The sequence below is a fragment of the Pinus tabuliformis genome, chromosome 6 (genome assembly GCF_031772625.1).
Source record: "Pinus tabuliformis cultivar Carrire ecotype Pingquan chromosome 6, CPIR1, whole genome shotgun sequence".
Classification (NCBI taxonomy): Eukaryota; Viridiplantae; Streptophyta; class Pinopsida; order Pinales; family Pinaceae; genus Pinus; species Pinus tabuliformis.
The window spans coordinates 1952054196-1952077015 of record NC_142292.1 but is presented as its reverse complement, the minus strand read 5'-3'; the positions used below and the strand labels follow the sequence as shown (position 1 = coordinate 1952077015).

At 37.3% G+C, this 22820-nt stretch overlaps 1 protein-coding gene across 1 annotated transcript in view; it reads right to left on the bottom strand.

The window, feature by feature from the left end:
- LOC149266979 (DNA repair endonuclease UVH1-like) overlaps positions 1-22820 on the bottom strand; it is a 128935-nt gene that overhangs the window by 43540 nt on the left and 62575 nt on the right. The window contains 1 exon segment of the mRNA XM_089431299.1: positions 3342-4187. Within this exon segment, the coding sequence (XP_089287425.1) occupies positions 3342-4187 (846 nt within the window).

The window sequence follows — 22820 nt, the reverse complement described above, 5'->3', positions numbered from 1 at the left end:
ACACAGGATAAGAATCCATCCATGATCTCAGCATCAAATACAAACCCACATGCGTAAAAAAATGTGGGGTTCAAGAAAATTCCAGCAGCATGAATGGGACGATGGAGTGTGTTGTTCCATCGCTCATCAATCACTCCCCATAGGAGTTGTCTCTGAAACCCCTCATCTCCCGAATGGCTTCTTTGGCCCTATCCATGGCCTCATACAAATAGCCCATTGCGGGCTTCTCACCATCAACTAACCGAAGAACCTTTAGCAAAGGTTCAGTAATAGCGCACACCTCCTGCACTTCCGCCCAGAAGTCTTCTTGGTATGAAACTAGTCTGCATACGGTCTCCCCCTCTGGTTTGCAGCTCATTGGCAAAGCACGCCACTCCTCTGAAAGAAACATTCTCTTCATATCCCACATAGAATTCAAAAGGGATTGAAGAGATATGAAACTGGTGGCAAACCGTGCAATGGCGGGGCACACTAACTCTTTGTTGTTGGTGAATCTTCTCATCAAGCTAAGCACAGATGTATGGTTATATATAAATTTTGTAATGCTTTTGGATGACTCAACAATATCTTTGACAAAGGGAATTTTCCCCATGTCTTCCAACATCAAATCAATACAGTGTGCAGCACAAGGTGTCCAAAATAAAGTAGGATGCCTGTCCATAAGCATCCTGCCAACAGCAACATAATTTGCAGCGTTGTCTGTTATGACTTGGACAACATTTTCTGCACCCACCTCCAAAATAAACACATCTAGCAAATCACATAAAGTTCTTGCATCTTTGATTTGTGCAGATACATCAACAGATTTGATAAACATATTCCCCTTGGGACAACTTTCTCCCCTTTTGGGCAGTCCAACCATCTGACATCACAGTACATCCTGTTTGTGCCCATGATGCCCTAAAATCCTCCAATCTTTTGGTGCAGTCAAGCTTTTCATTCTAAAGAATCCGGCCTCTCATGTCATGATAAGAAGGGATTTTGTACCCTCGACCAACAGTTGCAATAACATCAAGAGCAGGTTGGAAAAATGGATTATTCCTTACAATGCTGAGAGGAATATCACTCCAAAGGAGAAATTTTGTCAGCAACTTGTCAGCTTGTTCTTTCTCAGTCTTTTTTTAGCATTGAACTGATAGATGGCTGTGAACCAGGTGTGGTTCGAGGAACAAAAAATGATGAGGCAGTTACCGGATTGGTTGATGCTGCAGTAGAACCAGTGGGATACCCAGACCAAACCACCTAACTTACTCACCAAGCTCATGGTTAGTCAAGGCAAGAAAAGGAAAGAGGATCTCAAGGCCTTAACCAGAGTGAGCACTTGCTTGTTTAGCGGACTTTTTTAGTTGCCTCTTCATTTCTTCTTTGGCCTCTCTATTGTGGTCTAAAATTTCCAATGCTTTCATGGCTCTTTGGATGAGTTCAAGATTTGTATTTTTGCAAGGCCCTACATCAAATCCAAGGATTTTTGCAAGGTGATACTTCAATCTGTACACCCCCCCGGACATATGGTGCCCACACAACTTGCAAGTCAAGTTTAGTCTATCATTCGGAGCATTAGGTTCACCAAATTTCCAGAAAGGGTCCAATTTCCTTGGCATGTTTGATTTTGAACTTTGAAGTTGAACACTGGAATGGTGTTTCAGGAATGGTGGGAAAATAAGGATTACAACTTAGTATTTACAAGTTAAAAACTTACAATTTAGTATTTTACTATTTACATTGTACAAAAACTAAAAAAAAAAATTACATACAATTTAAGAAACCCCATTCCAAAAAAACCAAAAAAACAATACATTGGATAAATGTCAAAAACTCCATTCCAAACCCAACCCAAAAAACTAAAAAAAAATTACATTGGACAAATGTCAAAAACCCCATTACAAACCCATCCAAAAACATTGAAAAAAAACAAAAACAAAGTTATAAAACAATGAAAACAAAAAACATTGGTGCCCATACCGTTTTTTGGAGATAATCTGTCTCCTCCTTAGCTCACTCTTCGATGTTCTCCTTTAGGTAGTTGATTTAGCTCCAAAATGGCAAAATCTCCAAGCCTCCAACACAAGTCTCCAAACCCCACCGCGCCCTCTGCTGTCCAAATGAAATAAAAAAAATCATGTTTTTCCCTTTAAACAGGTGCTGCCCGAGCCTCCCGCGACAATTACCGAAAAAAATTGCGATTTTTTCGAAAAAAATCGGGCAAAAAAAAACAAAATTCCGATTTCTACGTGCGATTTTATCTTTTCTTTGAAATTATCACGATTATATGATAATATCGCGACTAGTGCAACACTGGTCCCAATCTCTTGAAAGCTAAGATCATGATACCAAACTACATATCTCTGAAACCACATGTGCAGTTTCTCATGCAGTATGATGGGTGTGTATTTGCTTTTTTGGGTTTCAAACGGGCGGCAAACATCCTCAAATTGAAATACATTAATTAAAAAAAATAAAAATAAAAATAAACTAATGTTATTTGCTAGAGATCCGATCGTTGAAAGCTAGCCAGTACAGGATCTGTTTCAACAGCAAGAGATTCATCTCTGAGTTTAAAGGATCTATTTATGTGGTGGATCCTACGTGGACTTGGGTGGGGATTTGTATCCATATCCGTATCTGAAAGGCGGATCTGTTGATCCCGCATCAATACCCCGAATATCTGATAACATGGGGTATGAACAACAATAATTATTTGGTGGCATCAAATGACAGTATAGGTGAAATGCAATTCATGTTGGATTAGAGTAAAATCATATATACTGCATATCTAGAAAGCTGACAGACATATTTCTACTGAACTGAAAGACAAGTGGACAACATCCACAAGTATGAATGCTCATGTACTTGAAAAGCACCCCAACACAGTAGATACTCAGAAAAGGGTTTATCCAACAAGCCAAAAAGTCACAAACTACAACCAATAAAGTACAAAGCTATCACCTTGGTTCCAATAACAACAGAGCCAGTATAGAATTAGCTCAAAGTCCTTGGAAACATATGGCAGCTACTATGGTAAATGGACAGCCATATTTTTGCAATGTGAATACTTGGATATAAGCTTGGACTTTATGAGGCTTCATATGTTCATAACGAATTGACCAAATTCAAATTAGCATGTCTAACGTATCTGTCCAAGCCCCCAGTATTGACCATCAGCATATCTATTATCAACTATACTAAAATTTCATAATTTAGAAAAATATTCAAAAAATTATGGGAAATGTATCTTAGAAAACAAACATAATATTTGCTGAAGAACCTATCAAAACATACAAAAGAAGAAATTATATAGTTTCTCTTGAATAAAGTGAAGGATACTTCAATTGAAATCTAACCTGATCAACAGGAATCATCATCAGAGATTTCTGCCTGATGAGAGATTCAAATGCACTGTTTTCCCTTCGTATACTTGCTTCAAACTTCTGCACTTCAGTAGAATTTTCATAGAAAATAAAGTATACTTTCAATGGTTTGACAGGGTTCTCAGCTTTGTAAACTTCAATCTCCCTAACGAATGCCATGTCTGGGTCATAAACTATGACAAATGAAGGCTTCACAACATCTAGTATACGCTGCTCACTCTCTAGGGCATAATAATATGCTGGTGGAACAGGCTTAGCAATGTTAATTTCTAGGGCATTGCAATCTTCACCTGGCCTTTGAGCAGTCTCTGTTAAACAAGAATCATTTCGAACAATCTCATTAGAATCGTGTACACTCTCTAGAACAGGTCTCTTACTGTCCAGTAGCCCTTCTGCATGCATTGAATTTGCAAGTTCAGATTCTTTAACAGTGCCAGCTCTGTGTATTTCTTCCTTCTCTTGATCATTCATTTCTGATGCTTTAGCTTCCACAGCTGCAGCTTTTCTCCCTCTACCTCTCCCCCTCCCCCCACCTCTCCCTTTCCCTCGCCCCTTCATTCTCTTATCTGATGCAAGCTCGTCTCCAACAGGGATCACCTCCTTGTCTCGAGCCGCAACAACAGCTGCTGCAGCTAGTAAAGCATCTTGTTCTTGCCTACATATAATGTTAGATTCCATATTATTTCCAGGTCCAGTTGGAATCCTTCCATTTAAGACGCCAAATCCTTTGGGGCCTTGATTTTTCTTCTTGGTGTGTGTCTGTAAACCATGCAATTCTGACTTGTCTAGCAAATATTTTTCCCACTCTTCTCGCATAAGCTGCAAAAACAGACAAAAAGCTGTTAGTTATGGTTTTACACAGAATATAGAATACAACTTTCAAAATGAGAAATGAACTTGTTTGACATAAAGGTGAGCATAACCCCTGAAATTGAACATTAGAAAACATTCCAAGGGTAAAGCTAAGGGACAGTAGAAACACAAATTGAAAGGCTAGTATATACAAAATGCACCCTGAAATTGGAAATCCAAATTGAAATGACCTCTTAAAGGAAACAAAGAAAATTCAAAATAGCAATTCCATGAAAGTGAAGGGAATTCATACGCAATAGCAATACAATTTAGGTGGGTGTTTAGTCAGTTGCAAATGTAACAATATAGTCGATTGAAATTTTCAAACTAGGATGGGTATATTATCAAATGGAGGCAATAAAAGAGAGTTCAGGAGCCTCTCCTACCATTCTAATTTGAATCTAGCCTCACTTAAGTGAAAAATATAGTGTTCTGGCATTAAGTAGCACATCTGATATGCCAGATACCAATCCATGGAGTGGGCCTGCAGTGTACATGGACCACTGAGTAGAAAAACTCTTGTGAAGTTGTGTGTATCTCCAGATTCAGGGATGTCTTTTTAAATTTTAAGCCATATGTTAAATCTCTAATACCAGATCTGATTTATTTAAACCTCAACAATTATTTTATACCCAGAAATTATTCACTCAATAAAATCTGAAAACTGCCGGAAAATAAAATCACTGGTATTTTAACTTTTCTGAAATTAAATTTGCAGCAGAAATATAGGGAAATCAATTAGTCGCACTACAGCAGAAAATTTCTGTCCAAAACATCTTACTTCACTTTATATTACTCAGGAAAACAGGGCCTAGACCCACAGAGAATACACAGAAAAATTACAACCACTGGAACTTGGAAATCGGCTTCAAGGAATTCGGCCCACTGGAAACCAGCCCTCCTAGAAGAAATTCGGCCCTTGGAGAATTTAGCCTCACTCACCAGCAGCTCGGCTCCTCCTATCGCACAGCCACCATGCACTTGAGAAATTTGGCCCCCGGATATTTCGGCCCTCCTCTTTAGCTAACTCAGCCTCTCTCCTAGACTCAATCTCCCAGAAAAATTTCTCCCTAAAATCCCCTCCTGCCATCCTTTTCCCTTCTCTTCAGTCCTGGAGTCTGTCACTCATTGAGAAAATCACTCTCTCAGCTATATCTATGTAATATGTCTTCATACTCCCCTGCAGGTTTTCTTTATAGTTTCTCCATGGGCCAAATCCCTAATATCCAAAGTCATCAAGAACTAGGATAAAATCCTAGTTTTCTCTGATCAACAGTGGAGATTAGATCCAAGTCACTTAAATAATTAATTATTTATCCTTGGATAAACATTAGCCCAAAGTCAACACTAATTAATAATTAAAACTTAAGAAGGTGATCATATTAGTTGCTCCTCTTGAAGAACCACCTAAAGAGGACAACTTCTCCTGCATGCTAGACACGAGCGTATGCAGAAGACCTTCTGAAGCTTCAAAATTAACACTATATTCCTCTCATCTGGCTCAGACAGATAACAAAACAGGTCCTTGATTACCTATGCTTATCCAGCCAAAAATGCCATTTGTGAGCAGATAACTCTGATAAACAGGCCTTGGCACATTGGTTCACCTTTTAAGGCAACAGGTGAATAATCTCTCCTGAAATGAGTTTCAGCATCAATCTATGACTCTATGGTCTCAAAACAAAATGCAAACAAAAGATGTCATTTATGAGTTGATAACTCTCTGATGAGCAGGGCTAGACAAACTGTGAATAATCTCTCCAAAAATAAGTCCAAGTGTCTGTCTATGCCATATGGTCTCATTATACAATGAAAAAAAGAACTAAATGTTCCTATGGTTTTTTTAGAACAGTAGAGTACCTGGAAGAGTGAGTCATATTATCTTGGGCAAAGAGTTGGAATAAAAAATACCCTTAGCTTGGCCATTATGCACTGGCATTTGCAGAAAAAGTAAAACATTTTCCGGGACAGCCCATTCACACTAAAGGATGAAAAGTAGATAGTTTCATTGTAGTCATACACCATCTGAATTAGTCCCCATATGATTCATGATTTTAAATTAACCTTGAGAAATTGTTTTAGTAAAGAATACATTGACTGTACTCCTCATGTCACTGAGATCAATAGTTAAATAAAATAAATTCAGAAATGCCAATTCATGAAGATAACCAATACATTTCATTATGACTATCCCTGGACAGGTTAGCAACTTACACAACTTATTTTCAACCACGAACATACAACTTTATTGTTTTAGTAAATCAAAATAAATACAGAATTCAAATTAAACAAATTTGAAATAACCTCTTTTCAGAAATAATCACACGCCTTAAGTTTCATATCAGCAAGAGACTACTGGATAAAGTTGTGACAAACCAAACTACTTCTGGAGTTACCTACAGCCATTTGAAAACCCAAACCTATGTGCCATGAGCACCTACTAAACACTTTCATATCAGCAAAATTGCTACTGACAATCATCCCAAAAGTCCTGCATGACATAGACTATTTTGATATTATTTTGAAGTAACATTTGTTTTTAGATACAAATAACGTCTATTAGTTATATCATTTTAAAGATCAAAATAAAATTTGTCTTCAGATACTTCAGAAAGACCTAACTATTTCTTCATTGAAACATTGCCATGTGAGTCGTGACAATCTATTATCACCAGCCAAGAAAAAAAAGTGAGGTTACTTTCAGGCTTCCGCACAAAAAGGGCAAAATAACCTAGAATTGCTTAATGGAAAAGGTACTCCTTTTAATGACCCACACCTTAAGGTTTATATAATCTGTAAGTTATTTGGACAGCATTAAACGGATATCTTATTGATAGATGCATAATTACCTCATGAATGGGCAAGTTTTATTCTGGTATGTAGCATTCACAGCATAAGATAAGATAACAACAAGAAATGCAGGTTCACCACAGTCTGCAGGCGCAGATGGCATATTTGCAAAATGTTTTAACATCATATGCATGAAAGAGTGATAGATGTGGATTTAACTCATCACACAGTCAAACACCATCAGTGCCACATAAGAAGTTATATATTCCCATAAACGCAGCACCATAATTATGTTTTGGAGTGCTGGGAAGCTATTTACTACATTGAAATTCAAAGACCATCCGTGGCACATGAGAAGTTATAGTCCTATAAACACAGCACCATAATTATGCTTTGCAGTGCTGAGAAGCTATCTCTTACACTGAAATTCATTTAATCTTGATTTCAAGAAACGAGAGAATCAAAAACATCCATTACTTGATACTCAGTGAATAAAAGTGAATGAGAGCTTCCTCTGCTGTTCAGCATGAATGAAACAAGTTGTGACATCCATCCAGACATTGGAACTGTCACAGCATTTAGCACTATATAATTTGCACTCCAGTAAAACAAAATCAGATCTTCAGATCCTGAGGATGGACCACACTTGTATGGTCCGAAAGGTTGATTCAAAAACTGATGCAAGAACTCTGGAAGATTATTCAAATCATAACATTTATCATAGAAATCTCAGAATTGAGAAACATCAGAGCTTCTTTGCTGCACCTCTGATTGCATTTAATGTTCATTGGATCAATCCCATTCCTGATTCCTTGTAGTTGTACTGTGACTTGTATTCATACTTCATGTAATTCTTTTAACATTTGTTGGTTCAAAAATTCAAGGCACAATTGATTATAAAGCCTATATTCCAGATGCAGCTTGGACAGGCTCTATCTCCTTTTGAACCATTCATCTTCAACCATTTATAAAGTTCACAGGTGCGAGAGATTTCCATTCAGAGAAGCGACGGAAAATTGAAGCCCAAACATTCTTTGCATGTTATACAATCAAAGATATATCCTAGTCTTGATCACAGCAGTTTTTAACAAAAAACTAGGCAGTGCCTGAAAATTTTCCAGGTCAACATCTCTCTTCCAATCTAACTAACAGTAGTCATTTGATAAAACCTAAGAAGTTCCACAACTTCACCCTAGTCATCTTTTTCTACCAAAGCAATCTTCCTTCACTCATCTTGCCATTAAAAACTCCAAATAATGATGTGAAAGGGTTCAGTCAAATAAAGGATGCACTTTATCAGAAGATTGAATATAAATTACTCAAACTTGTGCAAAATGCTTCCTTGTGCACGAACTACACTTTCCACACTCTACAAGAACCAAGACAAAATGAATCAATACTGAAAGCATCGACAATCTGCCCTCTTAGCATGTGCGCACCAGTTGGTCTGTGGAGTTTTGACCACTGATACAAACATAGATTCAAATTCTATCTCTAGTCACTATACAAAAATAATAAATTTTAAAAAAAAATATAGACCTTACATGTAATCTTGAGCAGCCTGTAATCCATTTTAGCTCTTAGAATGTGCTTAATCCACCTGTTGAACACAATAATGTGTCTCAGAAAAGATAAGACGCATATAAATCTCAAGCTTCATTATGTTTTGATGTTTCTTAGCTGCTTTAGACATTTCAACCTGCACAGCAATGCAATACTTTTTATACTTGTTGAAAAGTATTTACACAGCATTATGCAATACTTTCTTTCTTTGAAGATGTCTTGCACATTCCCTTCAATTTCTCTCTCCATGATGTACATTTCCACTATAATCTCATTTTGGTCACTTACGCAAATAAATACAATTTATTTATCTTACCTTTTATAAAACATCATGCTTTGTGATGTATTATCTACTGCAGTCGTGTTCAGCCAAAGAAAAAATGGAGAGAAGGAGAAAGAAAAGAAAGGTGAAAAATCTGGCTCATATGTAAACATAAAGCATATCTATGCTTCAATATAGTTAGGTGGGCAGGGAGATGGTGGAAAAGGTTACAGGTTCAGGGACACAGATGCCACCCAAATATCAATGGATGCCAGCATACAGGACATAGCATCCCCCCATTCCGAATATAGAAAAAAGCTAGTCATTACATTAACAATGAACCATTATACAATCATTTCAGCAAACAAGACAGTGCTACTATATTATGAACAAAAATGCATAGAGAACTGCACATTAAACAAAGGATATGGTATAAGCATGGTAAGCACAGCTGATTTATAGAGATCGACTATGGTTTGAAAAGAATCACAAGCCACTGCTGTAGTTTCCTCAATTGCACAACTGCAGCAGCTTCTCCAGTTGCTGAAGATTGCTCAGATGTGGTGGAGATTTGAGAATGCCACAAGTCTGGGGGCCCCTCAAAGCCCAAAGTTCATGGACTCTGCCATCGAACAAAAACTTGGTCTCTTTCAAAGTTTCTACAACTTGAAGTTGTGGTCCTTCAAGGATGAGATCAAGAAGAACAATTCCTCTACCTTTTGAATGGTTGCAGCTGTCAAATGGAAAATAGAGGTTTGTGTATACTAAGCCCCCAGTGGGAATGTAGATCTTCCACTCAACACACAGCCCAATGGAATAGTGAGACTACCATGGAAACAAAGATTTCATGGCAGTGACATCCCCCCTCTTCATAATATTGTAACATCTATGAGAAACACAGAGCTCTCTGCTCCCTTGGGCTAAATAAGGGCAGATCCTCCCTCTGGCCTCTAGTTGAGAAGTCCCCTTTTGAAGGATTAGGCGGGAAAATCAACAATATTTTGTCTTTGAAACTTAACAGTAAACACATAGATGCTCCTAGGTAATATACAAGAACAAAAAAAGAGCCCATCTATAGGTTCTGTTATTGCTTGGAGCTTTTGATGTACAAATTTGGAGAACACCCTAGTTGGAATGAGCCTTGAAAACCCTTGACATGGTCAAAACACTCTTCATCAGCATTGTCACTACATAGTACAAGGTAGGCAATAAATGAAGTTGACAAAGTTGAACTCAAGCAATAAATAGGCCAAAAACAGTTTGAAACGTGACATTGGGGCCTGGGCATTGTGTTTAATGATGACAAGGATGGCCCTAGGCTGAATTTTCATTATTAAAAATAACCTTAAGTTATGAATGTTGGAAAATGTAACTAGGTTTGGTCTTCATTAAATGTATTTGAGTCATCTTGTAATGTACTTGTCAAAAGAATTTTAGATCAAAGTCCCCATTGAGGACTTCTAGGATTTATTCTGAGTCAATAGAGTCATTGCACTTTTAAAGAGACTCTTCTTGGGCTTTTGAATCATGTAAAAAGGTTAAAAGTACTGAGTCAAATATAAAGTATGTATCCTCCACATCAAGTCGGCCTAAGGACATCAATTTGACCTCTCTTGAAGCCTATAAATAGAAGCAAGTCAAAGTCATTTGGATCACCTCATCTCAAGCAAGTTCGATATCTCTAAGTAAGCTGGAAAAGTGCAAAGTGGGTCAAGCCAAAGGAAGTGCAAGTTGGGTGGAGTCTAAGGAGAAGATGAAAAATGAAATTTTGGTGTTTCTCTCTCTTTGTTTCGTGCCCTAGTTTGGGAAATCGAAGTCTTCCAAGTTTTCCTCATGCCGGAAGTTGCTATATAATCGAAGTTGTTGGAAGAGAGGTCAAAGATCTAGGAGGCTGACTTGGTGTGGAGGGGAGGTTTGGTCTTTGTCTAGGGTGAAGAGTCTTTTGACTAGGATTTCCCCTCAAGGGGGGGTTTTCCCTGGCATAGTCCCTATATCTGGTGTCCATTTTTTTATATGCTTTTGCTTTGGTAATTGCTTGACGAACTAAAAGAAAGAAGATATAAACTTAATAAGAAGTCAAGAACATCACAAGTAATTATCAAGTATAAGAAAATCTTTCTGCCTTTCTGATTTTCTAACATGGTATCAGAGCTTTGGTGAAGAAAGAAGAAAAAGGCAGTCTCAAGCACTTGATCAAGGAACCATTCAAAAGGATTATCTCAGGAAAGAGTCTACTATATTCAAGGAAGATGTCTAACACAAACAAGGAAGAGAACAAACTTGAAGGAGCCTCAAATTATAGATCTTGGAAGAAGAGGATTGACCTCATCCTTGAAAAGAACAAAGTACTTGACTTGGTCAAAGGAAAAGTAAAGAAGCCTACAGATGACTCTAGTGATGCTGACAAAGTAAAGTTCAGAGAATTGGAATTGGTGGCCATGACTCTAATGGTAGAAGGAATAAAGGACAACCTTGTCCCATTTATAGCCAACATCAATCATGCTCAGGAAATGTATGAAGCCTTGTCAAAGTTATTCACTATTAAGAACATTGGTCAAGTGGCAATCCTGAAGAATGAACTAAGGACCACAAAGATGATGACTAAAGAATATACAGTGGCCTCCCTTCTTTGTCAAGATAGCAAGAATCAGAGATGATCTTTTGGCCATTGATGAAATTGTTCCAGACAAAGAACTCGTGATAACCGCTCTATTAGGATTGCCATCTACTTGGGGTGCATTTGCTGCAGGACTTAACAGTTGGAAGAAAACTCCTACTTTTGAAGAACTATGGATTACCTACAATCAAGAAGAATTAAGGATCTCATTAGTTGCTAATCCTAAAGAAGTTTAAAATGCCTACACTGCTCAATACAAAGGAAAGAAATAGAAAGGACCAAGGAAGAAAGTAGACATGTCCAAATTAGAATTCTATCAATGTCATAAAAAGGGTCACTACAGGAGTGATTGTCCCGACAATCCAAGAAACAAGAAGAGAGAAAGAGATCAGGCTAACATTGCTAAAGAAGAAGATCCAAAGAAAGTCAAACCTGAAGAATCTGATATAAGGGACTTACACTATTAAGTCCTTTACTTCTAGTCCTAAATATCTTATTTTATATTTTTGATGTTTTAGAATTTATAGGTTTTAACATGTTTTTGGAAAAGACATTTTCTTTTGTTCTATAAGTTTATAGGCATCCCTCAAGCTTTGGAGGGAGCCCCCAACAACCCCCAAAGATAAGTATCTCATTTCCTTTCAGTTTTTTGTTTCATGTACTAATTTAGCTTTGATTATATTAAATACTAATCATCATTCTCCCTCTACTGTCTTGACTAGGAAAATATCTGCTATATTCTCAAGGAGTATGAAAGAGGACCTCTCAAGACAAGGTTTGTCAAGGAACAAAGGTATGCTTTAAAACATTGATTTCTTTATAATAAGGGTTTATTCATTTGACAATCTATTACTAACACTATTGTGACTAGCTGTAGAGAATCATATTGATTCTTATTTTGGGTGATTCATCACTTGATAAATCTACCCCACTCCTATTCTTAACTGATTTTATAGAACCCTAGACATGTTCTTTGGAAATCCCTAACCTAAGGGTATGCTAATGTGAATGTCTAAAACCCTAAACTGCTTAGGGATATTAAGAAATGCTATTTGGAGTTTGTATTGATGATGTAATGCTTAGGATTTTGGTATGATAAGGCAAACCTGACTTGTTAGGGTTGAATGATAAAGTCTAAAATCCTGAACCTTTGGAATATTAGTAATCTTGGCTTTGTTATGTTGAAACCCTAACTCATTAGGGATGTGTAAGCAAGACCCTTATAATGTCTTAGAAATGATTTTCTTGGTATGTGTGTGTTTGTCTAATCAAACCCTAGTCTAGTCAAGTTTGTTGTATGTCCAACTCTTATTGATCTTGTGAAGTTGGGTTTGACTAACACATGATATGAAATGCCTATGCATGATGATGAAGTCCTAGATGTATGAGTTGACCTATTTATCAGTGGGCATGAATCCTAGGGTTTGGAATTAAGCCCTAGTCAAAATTTGTCTTTCTAGGATGATAATATTTGTGAAATTCTAGGGTTTTGGAGTTGAACCTTAGTAAAAGTAAAAATCTCTTATGTATGATGACAATATGATGATTTGAGATTTGTGTAAGATTGTTGAAATTTGAGTTCTTGTTTAATTGAAAATCTAGGGTTTGCAACTAACCCTAGTAGAAGTTGGTCATGTTAATGACTACGCTGTGATTGGTTTTGATTGATTAATACTTTTGTATGTTATCTAGGATTTGTATGAATCCCTAGTGGAAAGTCTAACATATGAATTCTAAAAGTTGTTAAATGTCTTGTAGATCTATATTTGTTTGAATTGTTTATAGGGTTTGCTATATGTTGTAGTAGGGTATGTCACACCTTTGAAAGAAACATTGAAGATCAAGTATGTCTACACCTATGATCGCTAACTAGAAGAAGTTTCACGCTTCTGATTCCGAGTTGGTGGATCCTACTCTATACAGACAGTTGATTGATTGTTTGATGTATTTGGTCAACACTCGACCATATATTTTGCAGTTAACACTATGATTTAGTTCATGTGTGAGCCCAAGAGAGTGCACTAGGTGGCTGCAAAACACATTCTTTGTTACTTGCAGGGGGCTATGGATTTTGGTCTAGATTATAGACAGGGTGATGAAGTGAGACTGGCAGGGTACACAGATTCAAATTGGGCAGGTTGTGCTTCAAATAGGAAGAGTACTTTCGAGTGTTGTTTTGGGTTGGGTTCGGCAGTTGTGTCGTGGATCAGCCGGAAACAACAGTCAGTTGCATTGAGCTCAGCTGAGGCAGAGTATATGGCTGCTAGTTTGGCTAGTTGTGAGGCCATATGGCTTCGCAAGATGTTGTTTGGTCTATTTGGTCATGCATTGAGACCTTCAGTAATTTACTATGATAATCAGAGTTGCATAAAACTCACGGAGAATCCAGCTTTTCATGACAGGTCAAAGCATATTGAGATCAAGTATCACTTCATTAGAGACTATGTCCAAAAGGAAGTTGTCAAGCTTGAGTAAATTTCCACAAATGAGCAGGTAGCGGACATTTTCACCAAAGCCTTACCACGGGGCAAACATGTCTACTTTAGAGACAAGATGGGAGTGATGAGGAACACTTTCCTCGATAAGGAGGAGTGTTAAAATTTGGGTACCAGAGGACAAGTGGTTCCCTAAGGCTTTGATCTTTGGCCTAGGGAAAAGTATCCAAATTTATTTTTTACTTTTCTCCTATAGTGACTTTATAAGTGGTAAAGTCAATTTAATTTAAAAGTAACTTTAAAAGTGGTAAAGTTACATTTAAATTTAAAAGTGAGTTTATAAGTGCTAAAGTTACATTTTAATTTAAGGGTGACTTTATTAAATTCAATGAAGAATTAGAAAGTGAAAAAGTGACAATGGAAATAAAAGGCCAAGTGGGTCTTTATTTAAGTAGGTGAGTTAAAAAATAGAAAATGAGAGTTAAATGCACATTTATTTTCATCCCTAGATCTAAATGAATCTCATCCATTAGATCTTAGGTAACCCAAAAGGTCATTTGGAGATTAAAAGGAGGAGAAAAGGAAAAGATCAATTCATTCTTTTATGAGCATTTGAGAGAAAGAGAAAAGAGAGCAAGGAGAAAAATTTTGAGTAATGAGGAAGTGAAGGAGAGCAACAAGAAGACATTTTAGCAAATCTAGGCAGCAGCGTTTATTGGCACGCATCCCAAGGAAAAAAACCGTACAGCAGGAGAAAGGCACAAAAATCGAGGAAGATGGATAGCAATTTTTGGGCACGTTTTTCGAGGCTAGTCATAGAGCATTTAATGTTGTTTTATTGCTGTAAAAATTTATGTTTAGCTATAAGCTGATTGGCACGTTTTTCGAGGTGGAGTTTAAGCACGAAAATAGAGATACGTTGTAATTTGTGGTTGCTAGAATTTTCACTGTGTGTTTCAGTTTCTCCGTAAAATCATTTTCAGAAATAAAGAATAGCTCTCAAACTGGTTTTCCCCAAGAGTTGTAGAGGGTTTTTCCAGGGTCACATTGACCAAAAATCACTGTGTTATTTTTTGTGTGTAGTTGTCATAATTTTTCGGTGTTTTATTTCTGCAATTTCAACAGTTGTGAAATCTCTAAATTTTTGTTTTCAGAAAATTATTGTCATTTCCATATTTTTGAATTTTTATCATGCTTGGATTTAAAACTAAATTCATGGAGTGATAAGGAAAACTAATAACCAGAGTGGGGCTTGAAATTTCTTCACTAAATTGTTGAAAGACCAATGGATAGATTGCCTTGGTCAAGAATCTAGTCCATGGCATTGTGGTGCCTAAAGTTATTCATGGTTCATATAGTTTAGATCTTCCTTGTACTTGTATATGATGAATACCTCCCTATTTAAGAGGGCGCATTAGAAAATGTAACTAGGTTCGATCTTCATTAAATGTATTTGAGTCATCTTGTAATGTACTTGTTAAAAGAATAAAGAAAAGAATTTTAATTATTATTATTGTGACTTATTAAAGCATCGGTTTCATGCTTGGGTCACCATGTTTTTAGGTCAAATTCCCCATTGAGGACTTCTAGGATTTAGTCTGAGTCGGTAGAGTCATTGTACTTTTAAAGAGACCCTTCTTGGGCTTTTGAATCATGTCAAAAGGTTAAGTATTGAGTTAAATATAATTTATGAAGTTTATAAATAGAAGCAAGTCGAATTCATTTGGATCACCTCATCTCAAGCAAGTTCGATATCTCTAAGGAAGTTGGAAAAGTGCGAAGTGGATCTGAAGCCAAAGGAAGTGCGAGTTGGGTGGATTCAAAGGAGAAGAAGAAAAACAAAATTTTGGTGCCTCTCTCTCTCTCTTTGTTTCATGCCCTAGTTTGGGAGATCTAAGTCTTCCAAGTTTTCCTAATGCTGGAAGCGGCTACATAGTCGAAGTTGCTCGAAGAGAGGTCAAAGATCTAGGAGGCTGACTTGGTGTGGAGGGGAGGTTTGGTCTTTGTCTAGGGTGAAGAGTCTCAAAGATTACTGTTGAATGGAAGAGAATTTTGATTGGGTTTTCCCCTCGAGGTGGGTTTTGCCCTGGCATAGTGCCTATATCTAGTGTCCATTGTTTTATGTGCTTTTGCTTTGGTAATTGATTGATGAACTAAAATAAGCAAGATATAAAACTTAATAAGAAGTCAAGAAGATCACAAGTAATTATCAAGTATAAGAAAATCTTTCTGCCTTTCTGATTTTCTAACAATGAAGGTCGGCCCTAATGATGGGGGGGCAACTTAAAGAAAATAAAAGATAACTTTACCCTTACCCAATAAAAAATAAGTAGATAAGAGACATTTTGAAGGAGGAAATGATAATTTATTGTAAGCGTTCATGGGGAGAAAAGGTGTATTAGGTTTGTTAATGGTATTTGGCATGTGCACCCAAGCATTAGAGGCTTACACATGGCATCATGAGAACTTATCAAACCCTAAAGGGGCCTTCTAGAGGAGTGCATAAATTAGCACTTGTTCGAGGTAGAAGCTTATAAATACCAAGAGATTCATTGGCAAATGAGCATAGTGGAGAGCGTACAAGTTCCCCTCCAAGCTTGGTTGAATATCTTTGGGAGGAAGAATTTAAGGGGCATTTCAATGTGAGGTTCATCATCTTTCATTTGCATTTTCTTGGATTGGTTTGATGAATGGAAATTACTTGTACAAATCTGTTGATGTAATCTTTTTAAGGGAGGCAAGTTTGATCCAATAATAAGTCGTTAGATTTGAGGTGAAACCCTCCCTTTGTCTTGATGTAATCATTGTACTTATTGAAAGATATTTTTTGATGTAATTTTATGGTTAGAGCAATACACTGTTTTTGAGAGAGACCCTAACTAGGGATGAAGATTAAGTGTTACACGTTTTGTTGAGAAATCTAGGGCATTAGCATTAGGTGATTTCTCTTCCATTAATAACTGCTTGTGAATGCTTTTTACTTCTTTATATTAGGATCTTCTTCATGTTAGATTATTAGTGTTCTTCTTCATCAAACAGTAACCAATGCATGAACATAAACACACAAGAGACACAACATGTAGGCTATAAGCCAGGGCCAAAACCTCTAACTCTTTGAGAGGAAAACCCGCACAAATTCTTCTTACAGAGATTCCAATTGACAAATACCAAGACCAAGACCCTTGACCTAGTAGCTTCTCCAAGACCAAGACACAAGTCCTCTTCATTATCAATGTTCTTCTTCGATTCTCTTCCACTTCAATCTTCTTCACATCTAGATCTTCCACACATGATAGTATCGAGACCTTGTCACATACTAGTGATCATCTTCCTGAGATAGCACTGAATCTTCTTTGTTGTAGGACAGAGATTATACCGAGATCATTACTATGGTATCTATCAATCTGTGATCTTCTTATTGTAGCACCGAGACTCTCCTTTTGAATTACCATCCTTGAGATTGGCCCTTAAACCAATCCAAACTGATCTTTGCATCCGAACTCATGTAGCCTTTTACTAAACTTTATACCTGAAATCTCAGTGATATATACACGAACTTCACTTTGTTGTTACCCATCTGAAAACCACATAAATATACCTCGTTGTCTTTACTTATCCAAATTTTGAACTATGATTTGACATCCGAACTTCTTCATAGTAATTGATCATCGAACAGAGGAATCCAAACTTTCTTTGTTGACACTGTTCACTTTAATCTCAGAGCTATGCAAAGTCTAAACTACACTAATCTGAAGTGTCTACACACCTATTTATAATGGTTGGTCCCATAAATAAGCCGACCTATACATATCTAAATAGGTGTGTCTATTTGAGGTGAGCCGACATGAGTTTGTCACCTTATCTTGACGCTGACATGAAGAGAGGATTGTGTGCTTGTCGTTGGAGGGCTACATAGACTTATATACAATTTTACACATGCTCAAAAGAGTTCTTCATACATGACATTGACTCTTTGACTCAATGATAAATCCTAAGGCTCTCAATGGGAGCCATCTAAAATAAAATCACTTGCTCATGAAACCCATGAAGCAAGGCTTACAACAAAAAAAATCTTCATTTCATCATTTACAAAGATCATATTACATGTCATTATGAAGACCGATCCTAGTTACACTTTTCAACACTCCCTCTTAACTAGGGAGATATTCATAATGGTACTTGATCATACTCAATCTGAAGAATTTCTCATAAAAAGAATCGGATTGGTAACCCATTTGCATAGCATCATATCAACCAGCATAGTCACATAGCAAGGCCTTGACTAACAGCTATATCTATCCATAAGATCTAAGCTCAGTGCTGGCGAAACCAATGATTTATAGACACTCTCATCGTCTCTCCCAGAACATACCCTACCCAGGTTCTCAGGGTGTGTTCCATGAGGACTATTCTTATCTTAGATTCCCAGTCCTCACAGAATATTGGTCCTCCACGACTACTCTTATCTTGGATGCCCTATCTCATCCTCAAAGAGTATTGAATGCCAAATGATTACCCAATCCTCCATTCTGTCTTCCCAAGTGAAGACAAGAATGACTTGTATGCCTGTCCCTCTAAATTAGGGAGGACATATATATTCCAATAAGGGAATATACTCATTCATACGTAAGGAATGTACCTAAGCTCCCCCTTGGCTTAGGAATTTCCAAGTTTCTTCCAAGTAAGAAACTTGTTTCGAGGTCCCTCTTAATTAGGGACCTACAGCAGCTTCTCAGGTGGAGATAATGGAATAACCAGCTGCTTTGAAGAAATCCTTCATTCGATGTCATGAATTTCTTTGTCACGAAGTCCTCATCTTTTGGACTTTTTCATAAGGCACAAACCACCCATCACTTTCATCCACGTGTCATTCATGTCATTATTCTTTCATCAAAAAGTGATCCATCAGTCTTCATCTGGCCTTGCTTCATGTCATGTTGCTTTCTTCATGCCATATTTTCCGGAAGGATCTTACATCCTTCTATATGGTCCTCTTGGAAGTCATCCACCACTCTTCCCTAGGGCAGTTCTGCATAAGTCCATCCAGATATTTGTTCAAAAATAAGAAATGAATACTTAAATCAAAATTACTTTTGTGATAGTCTTTCATCATGACATCTTCCTGTAGGTATCAGCATCCTACATACATGTTGACACATCTCCCAAAGATATCTATTGTCAAGGATCTCCATATTTTTCAGACTTCCATCAGAGTCTTCATATCTTTCCAGGAGATTTCCTAGTCAAATCTTCTTGGTCTTTTGGATGTTGATTGCCTTTATCATGGTTGCATATCTCACGATCTCTTCCTTCCTTTCTTCACACATTCCATTCCCAGAAGCTTCCACTCTGAATTCCTTAATTGTGGTCAACCACCTAATACTTCATATGAGGACATATTGTGTTCATTTCATCTAGTGTGACTTATGCCTTCCTGCATCCTTTCAAAGGAGGAGATTGTTTTCCCTTGATCATGCTTCTCAAGATAGAAGTAGTGATCCATGTTACTGCAACCATACGACATGACATTATAATATTAAATACAAGCATACATACCTCATTTACCTTTAGGTCATCTAGGCTTCTTTCAACAACTTCCTTGATTGAAAAGATCTTCAACCCCTTGATCTGCTTCATCTCTCATGTCATCATACCATCATCCCATGAACTCCACAAGTTGGAGTTCTTGATGAAACACTTGCTTCCTCTCTAGACCGATGAACCCTCTGATGATGATTCCTTCAGAGAATCTTAAATATCTTGCATATCCCTAGCCGGCAAGTGTTTCCTTTTTGACTTGATGTATAATGAGCCTTGTCCTGGATGACTTCTTTCTTTCCTTACGTTTGCAATGAGATTCCCAAGAGCTATATATATCCTTGATATTTGACTGCCATGGATTTTGTTCTAGACATCCTCCATGTTTCCTATGGTGATGTCACGAGCTCTTGTTTCTAATGCTTCCATGATGCCACGATGCATCTTATTATTTATTATAGCCATATCCTATAACATAAGATTTAGAAGCTATGTCGAGACCTTTTGTGAGGGAGACTATCTCAGTCATAGTAGAGATCTCTTACTTCCTCTTTTCTTGGACTTCTCTTCAACGTCCTCCACTTCTTCGGTGATATGGGCTTCTTCTCTTCTTTTGATATTGTCCCTTTAAGACAATCTTTCTTGTAATGTCCATAATTTTACATCCATAGCATTGAATCTCAACTATGCTCTTCTTTCTTTTTTGAGGACCAAAATTTTCCAAACTTCCCTTTCCTTCCTGCAAATGTTTGAGTCCTTTAACCTTCAACATGTTTGCCCTCAACGTGTCTTCTTCTATCTTACATAGAAACCATAAGTTATCGAGTGAAGTAACTTTCTTATCCACATGGAAATTTGTTACCTTGTTCATTAGTTAGTGCATTTAGAACAATGATGATTATCTTCTTATCATCTCTCCCAGATCTCGCAGTTGAGATCTTATGAAGATATCCCTTCATTCTTTGATACCTTCAATTTTGTGTAGATCAGATCTAAGTGATGTAACCTTCCTTATCGCATCTTCAGAGAATAGCTCTACCAGCCTATCATATATATCTCTTTGATGTCTCCAATATTGCTATATGAGGGGACCTTTCATAAGAATACTTTTCCATGAATTCAGAAGAGACCTTTTTCATTGATGTGATCAATGACTTCAGTTTCTTCGAGGACTATGTCTATCCTCCTTTTTCATGCAAGGAATTTCGAAGACCCAACCAACTTATAGATCTCCTTGCAAACACGAAGTCATTTTACCAAATTTAATTAAAGAATGAAAGATACTTACTTGACAAGTGATATGAAATCTTCTACTTGATCTCTTTGATGATGGTTGAAGAAGATGTATTAGTGTTCCCTTTTGGATGATCTTCCTCCAAATGAAAAATCCTTTCTTCAATAAAGAAGATATCTCCTTTTATGACAACAACACCTAAATCAGAATTGCTTCCAGGGTTTCGACTTTCCTCAAGATGATGTGATCTTCATCTTTAAATTTCTTCGAGCTACCTTGCTTTGTCGATTTCTTCGATCTAGGGTTTTATTCTTCAATGTAGATCTTGATCTTTTGCTTTGATAGCCTTCAACTGCTTAGATGCCTTTCTTAAGACTCGATCCTTGAGTGTCTCTTTGATTAGATGCCCTTCCTTTAACTTTAGCACCTTACCTCTAATACCATGTTGAGAAATCTAAGGCATTAGCATTAAGTGATTTCTCTTCCATTAGTGACTACTTGTGAATGCCTTTTACTTCTTTAGATTAGGATCTTCTTCATGTTAGATTATTAGTGTTCTTCTTCATCAAACAGTGACCAATGCATGAACATAAATACACAAAAGACACAACATGTAGGCTATAATCTAGGGCCAAAACCTCTCACTCTTTGAGAGGAAAACCCGCACAAATTCTTCTTATAGAGATTCCAATTGACGAATACCAAGACCAAGACACAAATCCTCTTCGTTGTCAGTCTTCTTCTTCGATTCTCTTTCACTTCGATCTTCTTATGTTAATTTTAGGTATGTTCTATGCTTAGAGCAATTTATTTCAATTTTCACAGTTAGCTCAATATCTTTTCCAGATTAGCCATCACATCAGCATTAAAGTAAACTGCAGATAGAACATAAACATAAATAGCAGAAGACAAGACAAGAGGACACAAGATGTGGCGTTAGCCAGGGACAAACCCCAATGTGGGAAAACCCTTGATCACTTCTTCTTATATGTTCTTTAATAGTTCAGCAGAAAGAGAGAGATAGAGATAGTACATTTACAACAGAAGTCAACACTTTGACTTATCTAGATAAGAGCATAGATCATCTCTAAGAAGATGATACATGAGATCAGTTGAAGACATCTGCTTCAACTGATTAGATAGAACATAAACATAAATAGCAGAAGACAAGACAAGAGGACACAAGATGTGGCGTTAGCCAGGGACAAACCCCAATGTGGGAAAACCCTTGATCACTTCTTCTTATATGTTCTCTAATAGTTCAGCAGAAAGAGAGAGATAGAGATAGTACATTTACAACAGAAGTCAACACTTTGACTTATCTAGATAAGAGCATAGATCATCTCTAAGAAGATGATACATGAGATCAGTTGAAGACATCTGCTTCAACTGATTCTCCAAGGTGACTCCACCTATCATTGTGCTCCATCTCGTCATCATGCTGCACCTCACCATGTTGCACCCATCATCACAATGCTGGACCTTATGCTGCATTGTTGTCCCGGTGTTTAGCACTATTGTACCTTGTGCCACTGTTGCACCATGTTGTCACCCATGTGCTTGTTGCACCATCACTGCTTTGTGTACGTGTTGTACCAAGTACCATATTGTTGTCCTAATGTGCTTGTTGCACCTTCTTGTTGTAGCTATCCCATGTTCCATACTATTGCAGCACCATGAACTTGCTACACTAAATACAATTGTCATGTGTCCCATGTACAGCCACCATGTACTTGTTGTTGTTGTTGTCCTAGTGTGCCACTGTTGCACAATGTCATAGCAGTCCTAATCATTGTGTTATCCCAACATGTTGTTGTCCCAACATGTTATTGTCCCAACATGTTGTTGTCCTAACATGTTGCTTTCCCAACATGCTGTTGTCCCATCATTGTGTTGTCCAATGAGTTTGCAGCACCATGTACCTTTGCTGTCATGTCACAATTGTTGTCCCATCATAGCTTGCTATGCTTGTCATGTTGTCTAGCCATGCTTGCCAAGTTGTACATGCTTACACTGATTCTTCTAACAACACTCTCATCATCAAATTATCCTCATACTTATACTTGAATGCTAGTGCACTGTTGTAGTTCTGCAACTCTGGGTAGGGCATCAATAGTACCCTAACAAACACCTCTAAACTTGGCAACAGTCCTTGAAAAGT